Source organism: Asterias rubens, chromosome 8, assembly GCF_902459465.1.
Source record: "Asterias rubens chromosome 8, eAstRub1.3, whole genome shotgun sequence".
NCBI classification, from domain to species: Eukaryota; Metazoa; Echinodermata; class Asteroidea; order Forcipulatida; family Asteriidae; genus Asterias; species Asterias rubens.
The window spans coordinates 11349535-11367895 of record NC_047069.1 but is presented as its reverse complement, the minus strand read 5'-3'; the positions used below and the strand labels follow the sequence as shown (position 1 = coordinate 11367895).

At 39.1% G+C, this 18361-nt stretch overlaps 1 protein-coding gene across 9 annotated transcripts in view; it reads left to right on the top strand.

Annotated features, from left to right (window-relative positions):
* LOC117293531 (LIM and calponin homology domains-containing protein 1-like) overlaps nucleotides 1-18361 on the top strand; it is an 80233-nt gene that overhangs the window by 33460 nt on the left and 28412 nt on the right. For 8 of the 9 annotated variants that reach the window (XM_033775887.1, XM_033775888.1, XM_033775886.1 and 5 more), the window contains exons 4-10: nucleotides 1380-1480; nucleotides 3631-3679; nucleotides 5899-6018; nucleotides 6512-6988; nucleotides 7965-8003; nucleotides 13647-13789; nucleotides 17283-17406. In XM_033775887.1, the coding sequence (XP_033631778.1) occupies nucleotides 1380-1480; nucleotides 3631-3679; nucleotides 5899-6018; nucleotides 6512-6988; nucleotides 7965-8003; nucleotides 13647-13789; nucleotides 17283-17406 (1053 nt within the window). The remainder of the gene's footprint in view (nucleotides 1-1379; nucleotides 1481-3630; nucleotides 3680-5898; nucleotides 6019-6511; nucleotides 6989-7964; nucleotides 8004-13646; nucleotides 13790-17282; nucleotides 17407-18361) is intronic. The other variant, XM_033775882.1, reaches the window with a different exon arrangement.

The following is an 18361-nucleotide window of genomic DNA, read 5'->3' as shown; positions in this document are numbered from 1 at the left end:
CAAACAATAAAATCGAAGGTCTGTGCGACAAAGGGGTCCACTGTTCTTTGAGACTTCTCAATGCAGAATTGATTATCAATATAGGGTCAAAAGGAAGTGTGCTTTTAAACAAATTTAAATGAAGTGAAATTGCCAGTGAATTAACGAGGTTGTTATTGTTGGCATGCTGCTGGGTGATTTGGCATGATTGGGAATTTTACTTGGACTGCGAATCGAGGTATGGCTTGATTTCAGTTGTAACTAAAGAACATGTAACATCAAGGTGGTTGTACACCCACATAAGTGTGTACAGTAGTGGTTGTAGGAGGGGATCCCTTGAGGTTGAGGAAGATGTTCTCTACATGAAAATAACAAAATGTAAGTCGATTAGTTGAGGGAGAAATAGCCTGAGGTGACTCTTCCGATGGATTTGTGAGCCACAGACTTGCAGGCAAATGTCACAGGTTGTTGTAGTCAAAGAGAGGGTTGGATGAAGTTGGCTTTAGGCAACATCATTAGTCTGGGTGCAAGACATTCTTAGTTGATTTTGCTGCCAGATTTGTTACTGTACAATGTATACTATACAACTACATCGTTTCACTGATAGCAGGGGCTTTACAGGTGTCTATGTACATGTCAGAGCGGAGCTGTTTTTAGTGCACCCTCTATTGGTGAATTGTGAAAGGCTAAATTGCTATCACCAATTTGGCAGCAAAAATGCGCTAAGAATGTCTGGCACCGAGACTATGCACATTACATGTTATACTACATGATTGTATACACCATTTGCATGGGACAAATGTTAAAATAACAAGTGTTTGTGTGAGTTGTTCCAGCTGTGTCATTGTTCCACAGGTGGTTATTCTTCAGTCTTTCTGTAAATGCAATCAATTTGTTTTCACACTTCTGTGTGTCCTGATTGCTTCCTGTGTAAACAATCACTCTAGTACTGCTCCTTAACTTGATCAATGTTATGTTCTACATCAGTGCAACAGGTCATTTGCTAATTTCTTTCCAGATTGGATTAATTTGAAATTGTACATTAAAGCTGTGCATGGAGGAAGAGACAAACATGTGGTCTGGCTGCATGGTCTCAATCATGGTCCAGAGCTGGGCCTGGAATTTGAAAGGGGAAGGTTAATTTCATTTTGCAAAGAGCAATACCATTCAAAATTCTTAAAGTCTATGGGATAGATAGTTCAGTTGGTAGAGCGCTGGTACGTTAATCTGGTCATTGGTTCAAATCCCGCTCTAGGTTTTTTTTCTACGTTCAACCCCAAATAATTTAAAGTTTTCCCAGTCAGTTTTCCTTGTGGTTTATTATTTTATACATTGTATTTTTTGAACAACATGCATTTTTTGTAACGATATTGTCTTATGAATGTGTTTTCTTGTTGCAGGACAATCTCAATGTGTTTCTTGGAGCCTGTGAGGAAATAGGACTAAAAGCTGCACAACTCTTCCATCCAGGAGACCTCCAGGATTTATCAAGCAGAGCAAGGTATAGACCTTTATCACGTCGCACCATCTTGGTCATGTTCCCTGTATCCGGCACGAGTAACAGATTGTAATATTCTTGTACAAAAAGGAACCACACTTATTTTCCTTCCAGCCTCAGTTTGGTTACATTGATTTTAATGGGAGAAAATCAAGATGGCTGCGCCATGATAAAGGAAAGGTCAAATCCAATCGCAATCAAGAGTCCATTACAAAATCTTTCAAATTGAATTTTGTGAGAGTAGCTACACCCTTTATTTTACTTCATGTATGAGAGTGCATCCAAATCTGGTGACCTATAGGCTTCATTAAAGGGTGCTGTTATTTTTAGGGCACGAATGTTCTCCATGTCATTTTGTACTTGTTCTCACAAAAAAATATTGATTTTTCTCAATTTGATTCTGATCTTGTTTATAGAACTCTGGTCTTAGTAAACCTTTTGACCAACAAGCCCTGTAGTCTTGTTGACCCCCCCCCCCCCAATTTGAGCCCTGTATTATACCCAGACTCCAATAACACAGTGTAAATCATAATGTGGTCTGGAGAAGATTTCCTTAGTTAGAAGAGTAAAGAGCTCTGATGAAGAGAGCAAAGAACACCACACACTTACGCACTCTTGTTAACCATCAGTTTCTTAGGACCTACTCTGTTGTCCCATGTTGTTTGGCCTCCAACGTCCTGAAGAAATCCTAATTGGTTTCTATATTTGAAGACCTCTGATAAGGAATAATTGGTGGATTGGTCATACATGTACATGTAGTCGATGTACATATTTTGTTCCTTTTATTAAATTTATTTGGGCAATTGCTATAGTATGTAGATTAGCTGTTGCTAATAATTTACCAACCAAAAGAACCGATATTATTTATGCAGACAAATATTTCATGGCCTGACGTTTCGACTAGACTAGTTATGACCCTAGCAGAGTCCTTCTGGAAAGCTAAAATTTATTTGAGTACATTCATTATATGCAAGCTTTCACAATCTTATTCCGTGGGGACCACTTACACAGTACAGCATGCCTCAAGAGTAACTCTGATACTGTGGCGGGGAATAGTTGAATGCCCCCACAAGAATGGTGTTTGGGAATTCTCATTTTATGTTCTGGAAGCTGGACAACAATGTTACCTGGGCACATTCACCAAAAACACGAACAACCCTGAACAGTGATGAAAAACAGATCGTTGTTTCCGTTTGCGGTTTTAAGTTTCCATTATCAATGAACTCGCCATCCAGGGAGTCTGCTCTAATTTGTGGTTTTTTAATGCCTTCATGAAAGTTGATTCCATCTATGTTGCATTCTTCCCTGAGGACTATTTTCCTTCTCCTAACCCCACCCCAATACTTGTGGTATGATGGTAAGATCAAAGAATATTTTGTGGTTGAACACACCCTGCCTTTCGGAATGTGCTGCTGGTTTATTGGACAAATGATCCCTCTGTGCTTTGATGAATGTTGTGTCTGGGAGGCAGACACTGTTCAGGCTTGTTGTCATATTTCAAGAAAAATAACAGCATTTTCGCCTTGTGTTTCACTGCGACAGGCTGGTCACTCATGCCTGAAGCTTCATGATTGCAACACCTTGCAGCTAGCTGGAAGCTGGCAGAAAACATACTGGAATATGATTCGCATGAATAAATCTATTTGGAAGTGGCTGCTGTTTACCAATTGTTTGACAGTTGTTGACGGAGACGGTGTACAATGTTGCTGGATATTCAAAGTATTCTACAATAAGCAAACCAAAAAACCTGCAAACCAAATAAACCAAGTCTCCATACCGAAGTCTGTTGAAAGTTTGGGTTTGGGTTGATTTTGTAAACAATTTTGTTGTTCTCCTTTGAGTCCGTTTGCAGTAGTTGTACCTATCCTCACCTTCCACCTCTAGGTCCCTGGTTTGAATCAAGCCGGGGCACTGCAATGTGTGTGTATTGGGTTTCAACTTTCAGCCCCTACCTGATTGCGTAGGTTTTCCCTTGAATAATTCTTTGGGGTTTTCTTCCCACATCAATACCTGTCTTCTCTCGAGTGGGTTCTTGGCTAATACAGTTTTAAAGTTAAGTTTTCTGAGACTCCTTTGCTTCACAACTAGAATAAATGAAATGAAATGGCATAGTACAATGTAAATAATGTGCCGTTTCTCCCTGTTTGTTTCAGCTTGTCGATACAGGAAAGGAAAAGAGAGGAGGAACGTAGACTTAAAAACGTAAGTGATCCTTAAAGTCGGTTTAAAAATAGACTTATCCCACCCATGTGCAAGGGATATGTGGTGGGGGATTCAGGAAGGAGGCCTTTCCTTCTCGATTACGTACATTTGAGATTAGGGACATAATGTATGACAGATTTTTATTAAATAACAAAAAGGATTTTTTAAAGGGAAGGTACACGTTTGGTAATCATTCCTAAATGATAGTGGCAATGAAATTGTTTGTTAAAAGCCTAATGTGGACATAATGTTAAAAGATATCAGTTTTTATGCCTCCAAATTTAAATCTGAGAAGCATTACTGCCAGTATTGTTCCTCAGATATTATTAGCTCTGGATTTTCGGAGATATCTCAAAATCGGGACCACTTTTTGAAGTGAACTTTTCACAGGTTAGCTTAATTGTATACACTGTACATGATAGGATTTAAACAATCGAATAGTTCCAAAAACCAAAGGTACACTGCTTAATTGCAAGTGTTGGGTTCTATAGACCATGTGAACTTTGTTTACAATAAGTGTGACCTTGTGCTTTCTTTAGGTATTCTGGCAGGCAAGATACTACACAGGTCCTATGGGAAAGTTGATATTTTGTGTCGTAATTTCCACATAAATCCGAAATGAAAGTAAAAGCTGGACAAGTTTTGAGATAGCCCCCTTTCATCATATCAAAAGTTGATAGGAATTAGACAGTGCGATTTCCATAAAATATAAGGTTTTATGTTTTATTCCGTTACTCTGTGTACAAATCGTGCCTGCAATAAGTCCAGGCTCTGTGGCTCTTTTGTAAACATGTGATGTCACAGGTCACATCGTCCATATTCATCCAATGTACTATAAGTTCAACCTTTCATACAGACTGTCATACGGATACTTTGTATAATCAAATGACTTTGGATTGCCTCAAGGGTTGTAAGAAGAGAAATAAAAGTAGGCCCATGAAATAGCCTCTATCCGGTCACTCCCTTGCATGCAGCGAGCGAGCGAGCGACCAAGATTCTGTTGATACTCTCTCTCTCTCTCCCATGTCACATCTCCACTTGTTGACAGACAACGATAAACCCTCAGCAGAGCTGTTTGTCACAGGGTTTACATGTGGGAATACATCCATCCAGACAGAAATAGACCCCTCTCTGCAGAGTTTGTATTGTTGTTGCCACCACCAGGTGGTGGGAGTATATAGACTTTGTGTGGATGTTTTACAGTTGTGGAGGTGTTGAAATTGTTCACGCTCAAGGGGGTGACTTTTTATAAGAAAGCCGGTTTAAGAGGAAAATCCTTGTCGGATAAAACTTGTAGGTATAGCTTACAGACATGACAGAGGTGAAGTTGGAGACCTTTTACCGTCAAGCACAGTGGACTTGTGTACAGAAAAGAATCTGGACAAACTTCAGCGCCTTTTCTAAATAAATTAACAGAACAAATTTTCGCCCAAGTTTCTAGTCTTCTAAATGGAGAATGAATCAGCAGTTGTGGCACATTCCTTAAAGGCCAAATCTTAAGAGCTGTGGCCTATTTCATAGAGCTGCTTAAAAGCACACAAAAACAAAATTATTTGTACCAAAATAAGGTTACCAGCCAAACTACGGTGTCACATGTACCATTTGTGATTGGTATCCTGCTCATTTCTGCTTAGCAGAGAGTTGTTAAGCAATATTTTCTTCTTAAAGCCATTGTACACTTACGGTAAACAGTGTTGTTCAAAGGCCCACACCTCGTATCACAACTTATATATAAAATAACGACCCTGTGAAAATTTAGGCCCAATCGGTCATCGGAGTCGGGAGAAAATAACGGGAAAACCCACCCTTGTTTCCGCACGTTTCGTGTCATGACATGTGTTTAAAATATATCCGTAATTCTCGATATATCGAGAATTGACAATTGTTTTAATGTTTTCTCAAAAAGTAAAGCATTTCATGGAATAATATTTCAAGAGAAGTCTTTCACCATTACCTTCTGTAAACCCTGTAAGTTATTTGTAAATCTGTGAACTTTTATTAATTTTTCTGTTCCGAAAGTGTATAAATGGCTTTAAGCAGCTCTATGAAATTGGGCCCAGCTTTGAGTGACAGGCACACTCATTCTTGAACAACGAATAATCTACCCTCAATTATTTTAAGAGGAATGTTCACATTAGTCCGATCTCATCTCTGGTAACAGTCCTAAATCTTTTTGTAATTGCTTTCTCGTTTACTTTATTTCGTTGTTTGTATTCTAGGTCTGCATAACAGTATTCTGGTTGGGTCGTACTGCTAGCCATCTGGACTCCTACACTGGACCTCAACTCAGCCTTGACGCATTTGCACCTCTAGTTCATGGCTCCTTCTCATTAGTCAAGGTACATGTACATACAGCAGGCATGAAATTCTTTCTAATTAAGACTGATTTTCGATTTTTCGGCCCTCAAAAAGTCAACAAAACTGTATTTAATAGCTTGAAAAGTCATAAAAGCCTATAGAAATTATAAACCCATGTCATTAAAACGTTTTCCTACTGTTTTCCAAGGCCTAAATATCATGCCTGATACATGGCATTCTTTTTTTTCTCAAATGGTATCTTCAACATGTGCACCTTTACCTAGTGTTTATGATTTTCACTCCAAAGGCGTAAACTTTTTATTACGTTGAACAATAGAAAATATTGTCAGTAACAGTAATTTACGCTAACTTCTATCAATGTTTAAATCCTTACTTCAGGGTTTATTGCCAGCAGCGGCGTATCTTGCTGGGCAAAATAAAAATGGCCTTGCCCTCCAAAAGATGACATTCCAGGCCTGTTGATGGCTCAGTAACATGTGCTTCATTAACTTCTATCCATGTTTATTACTTCAGGGTTTATCACCAGACAACGCCAGCAGCGGCGTATCCTCGTGGGCAAGTGGTGGTAGCGGTAACAACCGCCATTCGAGTCTCGGCTTCAACGACGACGTCTTCACCTCGGATGGCATCGACCTGACATCCGTGGCCCCAGAGACGTACTCCGAACCCCAATGGAAGAGAGACCTTAAGCAAGAATTGAACAGTGCCGTACCAGGGTTGTCAACCTACACCCATCAACCAAACAGTAAGCCCGTCTTGAGGATGGAGAAATCCAGAGGCAGACCGCCGCCCGTCGCGGCCAAACCTCTCCACACTCGGAGTAAGAGTATGCCAGAGAGGGCAAACCTAGAGAGACAGAACTCTGTTGAGGACGACGACTCGCAGTCGTATCGTAGCGGGTCGTCGGGTGACCCAATGAGTCCGACGACCTATGATGAGTTTGTGAAGAGCAAAGGGATGATGCAGGATGACCAGGAAGTCTGGATGTCGGTGAGTAGGAAAGAAAGCTGTGTATCCCCTTAAGTGGTGATGTGATAAAGTTTTCAGAGTGATCGTTACAAATTAACTTGCAGGACACTTTTAAAATAGCAATATTATTTGTTGAAATGTGCATGTAAGAACCTGGAGGTTTTGTTTAAGATTCTGGTGACAGCAGATGTATCGTGTTTGTTGGTAAACAAACTAAATCTTTAATATTTTGATGATTGTAAAAACTTATTTAAGTTTGCTACCATCTGATTTCTTGAATGTCTCCCATTATTCCCACACCACATCTTCCTCCTCCCCCTGTTTCAAATCAACCATTAATATTACAAATAAAAAAAACGACAGATTTTCAGTTTGCATGCCCCCCATTTTTTCAAGGTACAGATCCAAATATGGAATACTTTTAAATTGGAATTGGCAGTCAGTGTGGTGTTGTACACCATTGACCTTTATATAAAGCAGTTTGACAGAATAACCTTGAAATAATGATAGTGAAGTGAGTCCAAAAAACAATTTAGAAAATTTGTTTAGTTCTGAAAATTGAAGTGGCTGCATTGTTTGAAAGTTCATAAATGTAGCTATTGACTCCTCGCACGATGCGCAGTCCACTTCCATGCGCCTGTCCTGTCCCCCAACCCCCATTTTGGCAGTCAAAATGTTAATAAAGGATTTGACCCCCAAATGGTTGAAAAGGGGTCAACAGGATTAAAGTGAATGAAAAAAGATGTTTGCTGCCCTCAGGTTCTGGCAAATTTTTCCATCGAAACATACATGTCGTCATCCATATTTTGGAGATTTGAGCATGTTACCAATTTTCAATTTGTTCTTTTTTATTTTCTCTCAGTTTTGCATTTAAGGGAATGTTTCTCATTTTTGTTTTCTTTAGCATAGTTTGTGAATTTGTATACAGTTCATGTAGTTGTTGTGAGCATGCTTAAAATCCCCCATTTCTTTATGTGTGTGTGTCCCACTATTAAAGATGGCCGACGCTGCAACGTCCGTTACTTCTGTACAGAAGGTGAGTTTGAAGCTCTCCCCTCATGGGGTGGTATCATGGTACATTAACAATTAATCCATCATTTATTAATCTCAACAAATACCATGCTTCAATTTGTCCATCGGGTCGCTTGGATTGGGCCAAGTCTGAACAGACCTTATGCAAACGATGTCATACTTGTATCAGTAGGGCGCCCTCACCTAGAGTTAAAAAAGCGGTCTTTCATTGGTCAAACCTGTGCGCCGTGTGTACAAATCTTTGCATTGGTTTGTTTTGCAACGTTTTACCTCTTAGATGGCGACTGGATGACGTCAATGCATAAGGTCTATTGGCAGCATCGGCTGCGGCTGTTGCTAAAGTCGTTGCAATGGTTATCAATGCAACATGATTGAGTCACAGCTGTAGCCGCAGCCATGGATTCAGACATGGTCTTAATACCAAGTAGGCTGTCAATAAGTCATGCATTGGAGAATTGAGGACATTTCTTAAATCCTACACAATATCCTCCTACACAATGATCATAAGGGTATTGGACATTACTGTACATTCAGGTCTACTAAAAATGTTCATGTAATTTAAGAAGTCCTGAGTTATCTGGGATCTGTGGCACTTGCTGTCGGTGCTTTGGGTCATTAAAGGGCTTGAAAATAGAAATTGCCTAAATTTCATCTTTACCTCTGCCTTACATAATAAAGTTCTTGTACTTCACTCTGGAAAGCCTGAACTTCTCCAAGGTTTCTAACTTTCTATAATAATTATTGCCTAACTGCCCAAAACAGTATAATAATTCAATAACCGACAATGGAGTCGGTAATTAAAGGCAGTGGACACTATTGGTAATTGTCAAAGACTAGCCTTCACAGTTGGTGTATCTCAACATATGCATTAAATAACTAACCTGTGAAAATTTGAGCTCAATCGGTCGTCGAAGTTGCGAGATAATAATGAAAGAAAAAAACACCCTTGTCACACGAAGTTGTGTGCGTTTAGATGGTTGATTTCGAGACCTCAAGTTCTAAATCTGAGGTCTCAAAATCAAATTCGTGGAAAATAACTTCTCTCTCGAAAACTATGGCTCTTCAGAGGGAGCCGTTTCTCACAATGTTTTATACTATCAACCTCTCCCCTTTACTCATTACCAAGTAAGGTTTTATGCTAGTAATTATTTTGAGTAATTACCAGTGTCCACTGCCTTTAATGCTTCACAACAATACTCGGATTTTAACCATAAAATTACACTTGTACCTGGTTAACAGCTACATCAGCTGCTGCATTTACAAAACATCCTCAAATAAAGAACTGAAATAACCAATAACTACAGTTGCCATTATTTAACTTTAATCAACACTTTCAACACTCTTAAGCAAGAGTTAAGATTCAAATGCAGACAGTAACCGCTTTAATGTTCCTGTGAAACATCATGTTACAATGTTTCAGGAGATCAATGACTGCATGTAGATTAGCTTACTTACATGTATGAAAACTAGTACTCGACTAATTAATAGCACTGCTTTTTATTTGCATGGCAAAGCTACTGGCAAAAGTGGCCAATAAGATAGAGTATAGACAGTAGATAATGCTGGGGATATGAGTTAGATTAATGGGTAAAACGTGATCAAGTTGTAGGGAATAGTGTGGATAGTTTTGGCTTACACGTACAGTAGATCTTTGAATAACTTAGTCTCCCTGTTTTTAATAGATTTCAAACTTCCTCTAGCTACAGGGCAATCTGACTGGTCTAGTTGGTAAGACACTGCACTCTAGAATGCCATGGTCGAGGGTTTGAATCCCACCCGAGTAATATGCCACTGATTTGTTCACAGAACGTCAGGGAAAGTACTGAGTATACAGTGCTATTAACACACATCAGTGTAAGGGTAAAGCCAAAATTAATACACTCTGTTTTTGTTTGACATGTCTATCCTGAACACTTACGTGTGTCGCACGAATAAATGTAGCTGTTCAAACAGTAGCTATATTAAAATGTATGACCATGAAAATGTTGAAAGCTTTGGACGGCTCCTAAATCAAAATATTTGTTCTTGATGAACAACCCCATCCCTTTGGCAAAAAGGAAAATATTAAATTATTTGTACTTGTACCACTTGTCACAGTGATTTACGATGGAGGTTGGCTGTTTTTATTGATTGTCAACGAAGCCTTTGAATTGGACAGACTAGATGAGATGAAGTTTCGGGATTTACTAAAATTTGCTGAAGAAAAAGTTTGCACGAAGTTCACTGCAACAGTCTTTACTGTTTTTGTTTTGCATTCTTTGATTCAAACGTTATGATTGACTCAACATCAAGTCATCCCATCCCTGGCAATGAATTGGAAGACCTGAAAGCAATGCTTACGGTTCATGACCTCATTGTGTCAACACACATTCAACAGCGTGAGAAAGCCTTGGTTTGTGTCAAATGCTTCACGAGAAAAAAACTATTCACAAAACCCCTTTGCTAGTGAGTCACACTCAAAATGTACATGAAAGGGCCCACGGCTAACATAACTTTACTCATGCATAACGTGGGCTGTTCGCAGAACTGTAATGTCATCAACGGCTTGCTGGCCAAGCGTCTTTTATCCAATAAGTGGAGTGCCACTTTAAGATTAACGTAATTAGTCAATCCCAACTAATTGAATTATATCATAACTTGGAGATTAAGTTAACATGCGTCATTGAACAGCGGGATTAGTTTGCGCACATGTCTGCAGATGTGTTAAAAGAGAAATAAATGGAAGAGATTTGGGGTGAAAACAAAATCAAATAATACGGAAGTGATGCTGTTTCAAAGTTTACATCACATTTTTTGATTGAGGGAGCATTGAATCAAGGAAAGGTTTTAAAGCATGCAATGGGTCAAGGTTCTTCTCAATTTTGTTTCAAAACTGTGCACCAAAACTTTACATGTTTAGCTGAAGCACGCTGGATTGAAACAAGGTCTTTTTAATGTTCTCCACTTGGTTTTTATCTTGGTTTAAAAAAACTTATATAGGTCTTGTCAGAATTGATAATCTTTGGGTACGGATGTGGCTGCTGACTGCACAGGGCGTGTTGAATGATGTGTATGGGCAGATGATAAAGTGGTACAGCAGGCCTTGAACTTATGGAGGCCTTTCTTGTCCTTGGTGCCTCTTTAAATGTTTCTCAAAGACCTAAAGATTTTCAATTGGAAGTGCCCTTTGTAAATAAAATAGAAATGCCATCGCAAAGATGAAACGCCAGACCTGATACAACCGCAGCCAAAGTCGCCCAAGTTGGCACAGCTAGATAGCGCACAGATGAAACTTGAAATACATGCACGGTACATTGGTTACAAAATCATAACTTTATTGTGGTGAAGGGTTAACTGATTGGTGAATTAACATCTCACTGACCGGGTTATTCTGAAAGTTTAACTTTAATTCTTAACTTCATCCATTTCAGGTTTGTGTGATCTTTCAAAAACCTTATTTCTTCAAATTAATCGTCAGTACTTTTTCTAGTCATTGTGAAATCAGCAGTTAGTTTGGTTGGGTTTGATACATTATTTGGGGGAAGTTCCCTCCTGGAGTTATCAAATTGAATGTTTCCTCCTCTGCTGACCGTCTTGGCAAATTGCCAATCATTGAACGAAGGCATGCTATGATGTACTTCTTTGTAGTACCTCCTTTAACAGAGGTCCACTGGCCAAATGCCAGTTAAAACACCCGGGGACTAGTTAACACTCACTCCAAGTGGTCCTGCTGGATAGTTCTGTGTTGAAAAGGATCCCTATTTAATATGAATTATGGACACGTCCAACGGTTATAGGACCAGTGAAATGAAAAGCTAACTGGTCCTGCTACATGAAGCTAGTAAAGTGAAGGGCAAACACTGTGATGGGTAATCAGTCCAATGCAACATGATGCAATCTAATTTACCTCCAAGCAGATACAGTTATTGTCAAGCATCAGTTTCAGGAAATTGAAAAGAGTCCAAGATTACAGTGTAAAAATAAACCAACTGGCTGGCGGCTTCAGTGTTGGAAATTCCCCCTATATTTACAGACTAGAGATAAAGATGGCAGACTATGGACAAGATATGCAAACTGCTCCTTCTGACGATAAGTCACAGAAAAATATAAGGGCCAACCCTGTTTAAGGTGAAAGAATACTGAAATGAACTCATGTTGTACTACATGATGTAGGCTTAAATGGTATAAAGGTTACAAACTTAATCTCTACCTTTAACTAAGTTTTGCTACACCATGAAGGCGCAAAATTTACTAGATTATATTCCCACCATGCCAAGTTTTGAATCCTACATTCTAAATTAAATACACTCCAAAGTACATAGTACAAGTACATTATACTTTTGTACCCTACATGCAAGTGCAGTGAATGTTTGTTTATTCTTTAAAGTTAATCTTTAAAACACTGAAACGTTCAGACATGGAAGAACCAGGAAATTGAGACAAGAAACCTACACGAAGTACCACTCAATCAGAAATGTTACGGCTGAACAAGTTTTGAGTAAGTTGCCGAAACACGAAAGTGGTGGAAAATAAAATTGTGCGTAGTGTGTACCAGGTTTTGTTAATGCAGGTCAAAGGTTATTATCATGGATTCATAGATTACTTTGCTAGTCCTGTCAAGTTATATTTTCACAGAAGCTAGTTGATACATAAGCAATGAACATAAGTTCTACATGTTTTTAAACTGTATTATAGATGTACCGTATGTATTTTTCTGCATCTAAGGTGCTCTGCATAACATAAGGCAAAGTATCCCTTATTTCACAGTACAATCCAGTCACGTACATGTACTTTACATTCGTAGGATCAATTTTAAATACAGCTTAAGAACCACATGTACATTCAAAACGATAAGAATTCAGAGACCATTTAGAAGGTGTTCCAAAGGTAAGTAGATGCATGTACAACTTATCCCATGTTTCTTTTGTTTCTCAACTTGACTCTTTGCTTTTCACTCCATTGTTAACACCTAATCCATCGATTCACCATTGCTGATGTTTGTAATACACATTTAAGTCCCAAAATGATTATTACTTGGTAATTGTACGATAAAGACACTGTGTGTTTGCCTTACTCTATCGTTTCAAGGCTGTAGCTGGTTTCAACTGCTCTTCCTTTAGTTAATGTTGGAAGCCCTTTGAGACGCCCTTCCAGTGTGTAAAGCGCTATATAAGAAGATGTGTTTATTTAAACAATTCCTCAGAGACAATACACACCACATCTCCAAATACAGGCCGGATACTTCACGGAGGCAACAAAAGCAATTGCCTCCATGCCCCCTGGTCATTGCAGGCCTGCATGCTTTGTTTTTGAAAGGGCAAGGGCACCAAGGCATTTTCTCCTTGGTTAAGGGCACCCTATGAGGAAATTGTCAGTTTCTACTGGAGCCTTTCAAGGGCACAAAGGCAATGACCAGGGGGCATGGAGCAGGCCTGTCATTGCCTATGTGCCCTTGAAATGCTTCAGTAGAAATTTACAATTTTCTCATGGTTGCCCTTTACCAAGGAGAAAATGCCTTGGTGCCCTTTCAAAAACAAAGCATACAGACCTGTGAATGGTGATGACGCAACCCCAAGAGGTCTAGATACCGAGGGGACTTATTAGCAGAGAGTTCGCTAGCAAAAGTAAAAGTAAAGAAACCTTTACCACCCTTGATGTCTTTCTGTAGAGTCTGGATTCCTGGAAGTCTCGTCGTCGGCGTGCTACTCACTCCGTCCTGGAGAGGAAGGCATCCCGTGACGAGGTTGAACAGACAGAGCATGAACGACAGAGGAGAAGAAGCAAGACGTACTCGGAGATGATGGAAGAAAAGTAAGTGTGCTTGCCGAGGGCACAGTGTGCAGTCGTTCTACTTAAACATGTCTTAAAATTTACAGCGGAAAATTAGTTTTGTGTCATTGGTAAATTTATTAACACAGCAGGATCCTGTGGGTAAGTGTGATATAATTCAACTATAGGTTAGTGAGAGATACTACATGTACAAATAATGTCGCCGGACTTCAAGTGGCTCCAGAAATTACAATAAGCCTACAGTAAATGCATTGGACAGGCTTTTCATATGATTTTTGAGGATTTCAGCAAAAACATTTAAGATCGGGACTTGTCTTCAAGTCTAAAGATCTGTTTGGTTCCACACATGGCAATTCTGTCTCGATAAATTGTCTTGAACAGTAAGACAAGAACATTTAATGAGGCTGGTTTTTAAAGCCCTTTGAGCTGAAATAACACAAAACCAACTTGCCTTAGTAGCATGATGAGGTCCTTAACACATGCCTGTTTGCATTTAATGTCCAGTTAATAAACTGAGGGAAAGACAGAAAAGCAAATACATTGTACTACAGTTTCACAACTGTGCCCTTTATTAGTTTTACTTGTCAGACTCAGACAATACAATTGACAAGACATCTTAAATTTCCAATTTACCATTACTTAAATATTTGCACAGGGTCACAACTCAACATTTGACAATCATTATACAAGATCATAAACCAGGGATAAATCAAAGAGGGTGATAAATATTGTACTTTGTTGGAGAAAACACGAGACAGCGAGCTGACACGCTTGTCTCTCTGGGGGCATCATAGATCTTTTGGGCATCGTAGATCATCATTGCCCTGCGTGAAGTGTCAAAGGCAAAAGCCCCACTGGGACCGTTAATGATAACAAACACTGCAGACGGTCCCACCTCTAAACAAACCATGACCTTTCTTGTCACTTGACCTTTGCATGTTTTGGTGAGGGGTGGGGAGGGTGGGTGCTGCTTTTTCAGTTGGCTGTTTTAAAGGTATATTATACAGGACAGGACAAATGCTTCGTTTTTGAAAGGGCAAGGGCATCAAGTCATTTTTCTCTTGGTAAAAGGCACCCTATGAGGAAATTGTAAATTTCTACTGGAGCATTTCAAGGGCACGAAGGCAATGACCAGGGGGCATGGAGGCAATCACCTTTGTTGCCCCCGTGAAGTATCAGGCCTGACAGGATAGCAGAGCTGACAAAATAGTCGCAGACGGTGTTCATCAGCCATGTACATGTACTTGAAATAACAAACCTGTGAAAATTTGGGCTTGATCCATTGTGTGCGTCAGGAGAAAATAGTGAACAACCATACATAATTTTCAACAATTTTCAATTTTTCAACTATGTGTTTACATAGTGCTCAGTTTTGGTTGTAACAACCTGAATCAGCTGTTCCGGTTTTTTTTCCTTCATTTTTTTTTTCAATAGGTTTTTTAAATATGACTTCATTTCAGAGGGAAATATTTGACAGAAAAAAACGGTTCTAGTGTGAACTTCATAATGAGTAAAGCTTTCAGAGTGAAAATAAACAAGCTAGTTTTTTATCCTTACCAGTCCTGTATTAATACCTTTAAAAGGGGTATAGGAGGATACGAGTGGAAAGCCACTCCAGTGTGTTGACGATTTTTCTGACAACATCTTCAAGTGTTGACATATTTATTCCTCAGCATTTACCACCCCAGGGCTTGAATTTTTTTTTTACTTTGATGTGCGTAGACTTGGTCTATACTAAACTTTTTCTGCAATGGAACTTGCAAAGGATTGTGTGCGATTGTGTGGAAAATTGTGACCAAAGTATACCCTATTATTACAACTGGGACGGCAAAGCGGGTAGTGAAATGTTGAATTGTTTACACTGATGAATTAAGAACTCTATACCTGTGAACTTTTCATTTTAATCTGATTATGACGATTTTGATAACTGAAGTGGTGTCGTGAGGTTATTTAATGTAATATGGAAACCACCAACTCAGGGCTAGATAACTCACAGTTGGTAGAGCACAGGCACGCTGGTTCAAATCCCTCTCTAGTTACTTTTCTCTGTTCAGCCCCAAGTTATGAGGGGGAAAAAAACAAATTGTGTATCAATGGTACATGTATCTTATAAAGCTTCCCTTAAAGACACTGGACACTATCGGTAATTGTCAAAGACTAGTCTTCACAGTTGGTGTATCTCAACATATGCATAAAATAACAAACCTGTGAAAATTTGAGCTCAATTGGTCGTCGAAAATGAGAGAAATTAATGAAAGAAGAAACACCCTTGTCACACCATGGTCACACAAAGTTGTGTGCTTTCAGATGCTTGATTTCGAGACCTCAAATTCTAAATCTGAGGTCTTGGAACCAAATTCGTGGAAAACTACTTCTTTCTCGAAAACTACGCCACCTCAGAGGGAGCTGTTTCTCACTCCGTCTATACTATCAACCTCTTTCCCCATCACTCATAATCAAGAAAGGTTTTATGATAATAATTATTTTGAGTAATTACCAATAGTGTCCACTGCCTTTAACTACACTGTATCAAGTTCTCCTAAAATATATGTAAAAACATTGAACCCATGGTTATGGTAGTGTGTAATAGTACTGCATAGCCAGATGGCAAATTGAAGTTTGTTCGAAATTAATCAATATCAAAAGGTATAAACCACTTACAATGAAGTGCAGCATTAAGTCTATACCCTGAAGGCATTCTATTATATATACACAGTACGATTACAGAACTAGGGTCATTATAAAATCAGAACAGTTGGATATATATCTAGTTGTTCCCAGGTACCACCTCCTCAGTTGGATGCGTCTAGTTTTACATGCAAGCTTCGTCTCGCTCAAATCTACCGTCATATTGTTTCAAAATATATCTACCGCAGTAGTTTAGGTTTACTGGGTGACTATCAAAAGAAGAAATTGGATGCGTTGCTAGATAGCGTATCGTTTTGGTTCGCGGAAACAGCATATGTTATCTTCTGCATTTATGCTGGTTCACCTGACGCCGCTGTTAGATACCGAGCTGGATGAAACGTCCGGATAGCTGATGCAGTTTCAGTTGTAATCGGTACTCTGTGATTGTTAAAACTACACGCCGTGTCTCTCTGCACTTGCAAAGGAAAATGAGAAAATCACAGTTTGGATAATTTTGCAGTATCTGTTTCAAGTAATATTCACATGCGATGTACCTGGAGTGCATTTTCATTGAGAGAAGATCAATTTGATATGTAAAGTGTAGTACTCTATCCAGATTGGCTGGTTTAAGAAGACAAGAGTTCTTTTAGCTCGGATGTTCAATGCATCTTGAGACTTTCCAGGAGTTGATCAGAAATGGCAATTTCCTTTTTTCAAACCAACAACCAGAGTCTTGCATTCTCCTGAAGACGACCAGAGCATACTGATCGAAACGTTGAGGTGTCAACCACTGATTTCAGAACCACCACTACTCAAAAGAGATTTTCACATGGTGCTATCACAAAACAAAATCACACCTAACCACGCTTATTTTGTCTTTATTCAGAGAGAAACGAGAGAAGATCTTGATGACGATGGCCACCAAGAACAAGAGCCTTGACCCTGAAGACATCGTCCACATCCTCACCAAACCAGCGCTCTACGAGGATGAAATCAAAGACTTGCCTGAGGTGAGTTAAGAAGCCCCCCACCAAAAACAAACTCTCTTCCTCTCTCTCTGACTTTGGTCTCTTCAACTACCCTGCTCATGCAGACTTCAAAGTTCAATTATTTCTCATGCCTTTCAGTGTGTTGTACACAGTCAACCAAAGACAGTTTTATTTTTCGCCCTGGCTCAAAGTTCTTTTGTCATATGTTGAAATCTTCGCTATAAGCCTTTTTATCAAAGCAGCAAAACGAGTGGGATACTTAATGTTTAACCAACAATATTTAATCAAGAGATGTCAAGCTAAGTAGATAGTATGATTGCTTAGCTTGTATTATGAATATCCAACTCATCAATCACAATTCATGAAGAAATTTGGTTTGCATACTTACAAGTGTTTTGTGTACAGCACGGTTTGGGGTTTTCAAGAAATAATGCCTCTGTCATTTCCGCTGGGGTTGTTTGCAAATTGAATGCACAGGTCATTACCATTGTAGGGTTGGCTACAAGCGAATTCAATATTGTCAATTGTGCATATATGCAAATAACCCCAAAGGTTTATTCCAGGTTAAGAGAGAAAGTCAACACTGCCATATTGTTGGCCCTTTTAACTAATGAAACTATTTGATTAACCAGTTAAACAACAGGAACATTAAAGAGCCGCCGCTAGCCACTGCAAAAGTCAACTGCTCTGAAAGTTAATAAGGAGTAAAATGCAGTAATGTGTTATGCCTGGTGTCACAATTGTCACGCATGGTATACCGCCATATTCGCAATGTCAGACCAATGTGTTTCCACTTGGATGTGTGGTTTACCAGCCGTAGCAGACATTAAATGATTAAAGTTGATATGATGTACTGTACACTTTAGGAAGAGGAAATTGTTTTCCTGTATCAGAATTTTAAACAAGTATATGAGAAATTTTAGACTTTAATCTGAATTCACACTTTTTAAAGTCTGCCCGGTTAACAAATAGTGCT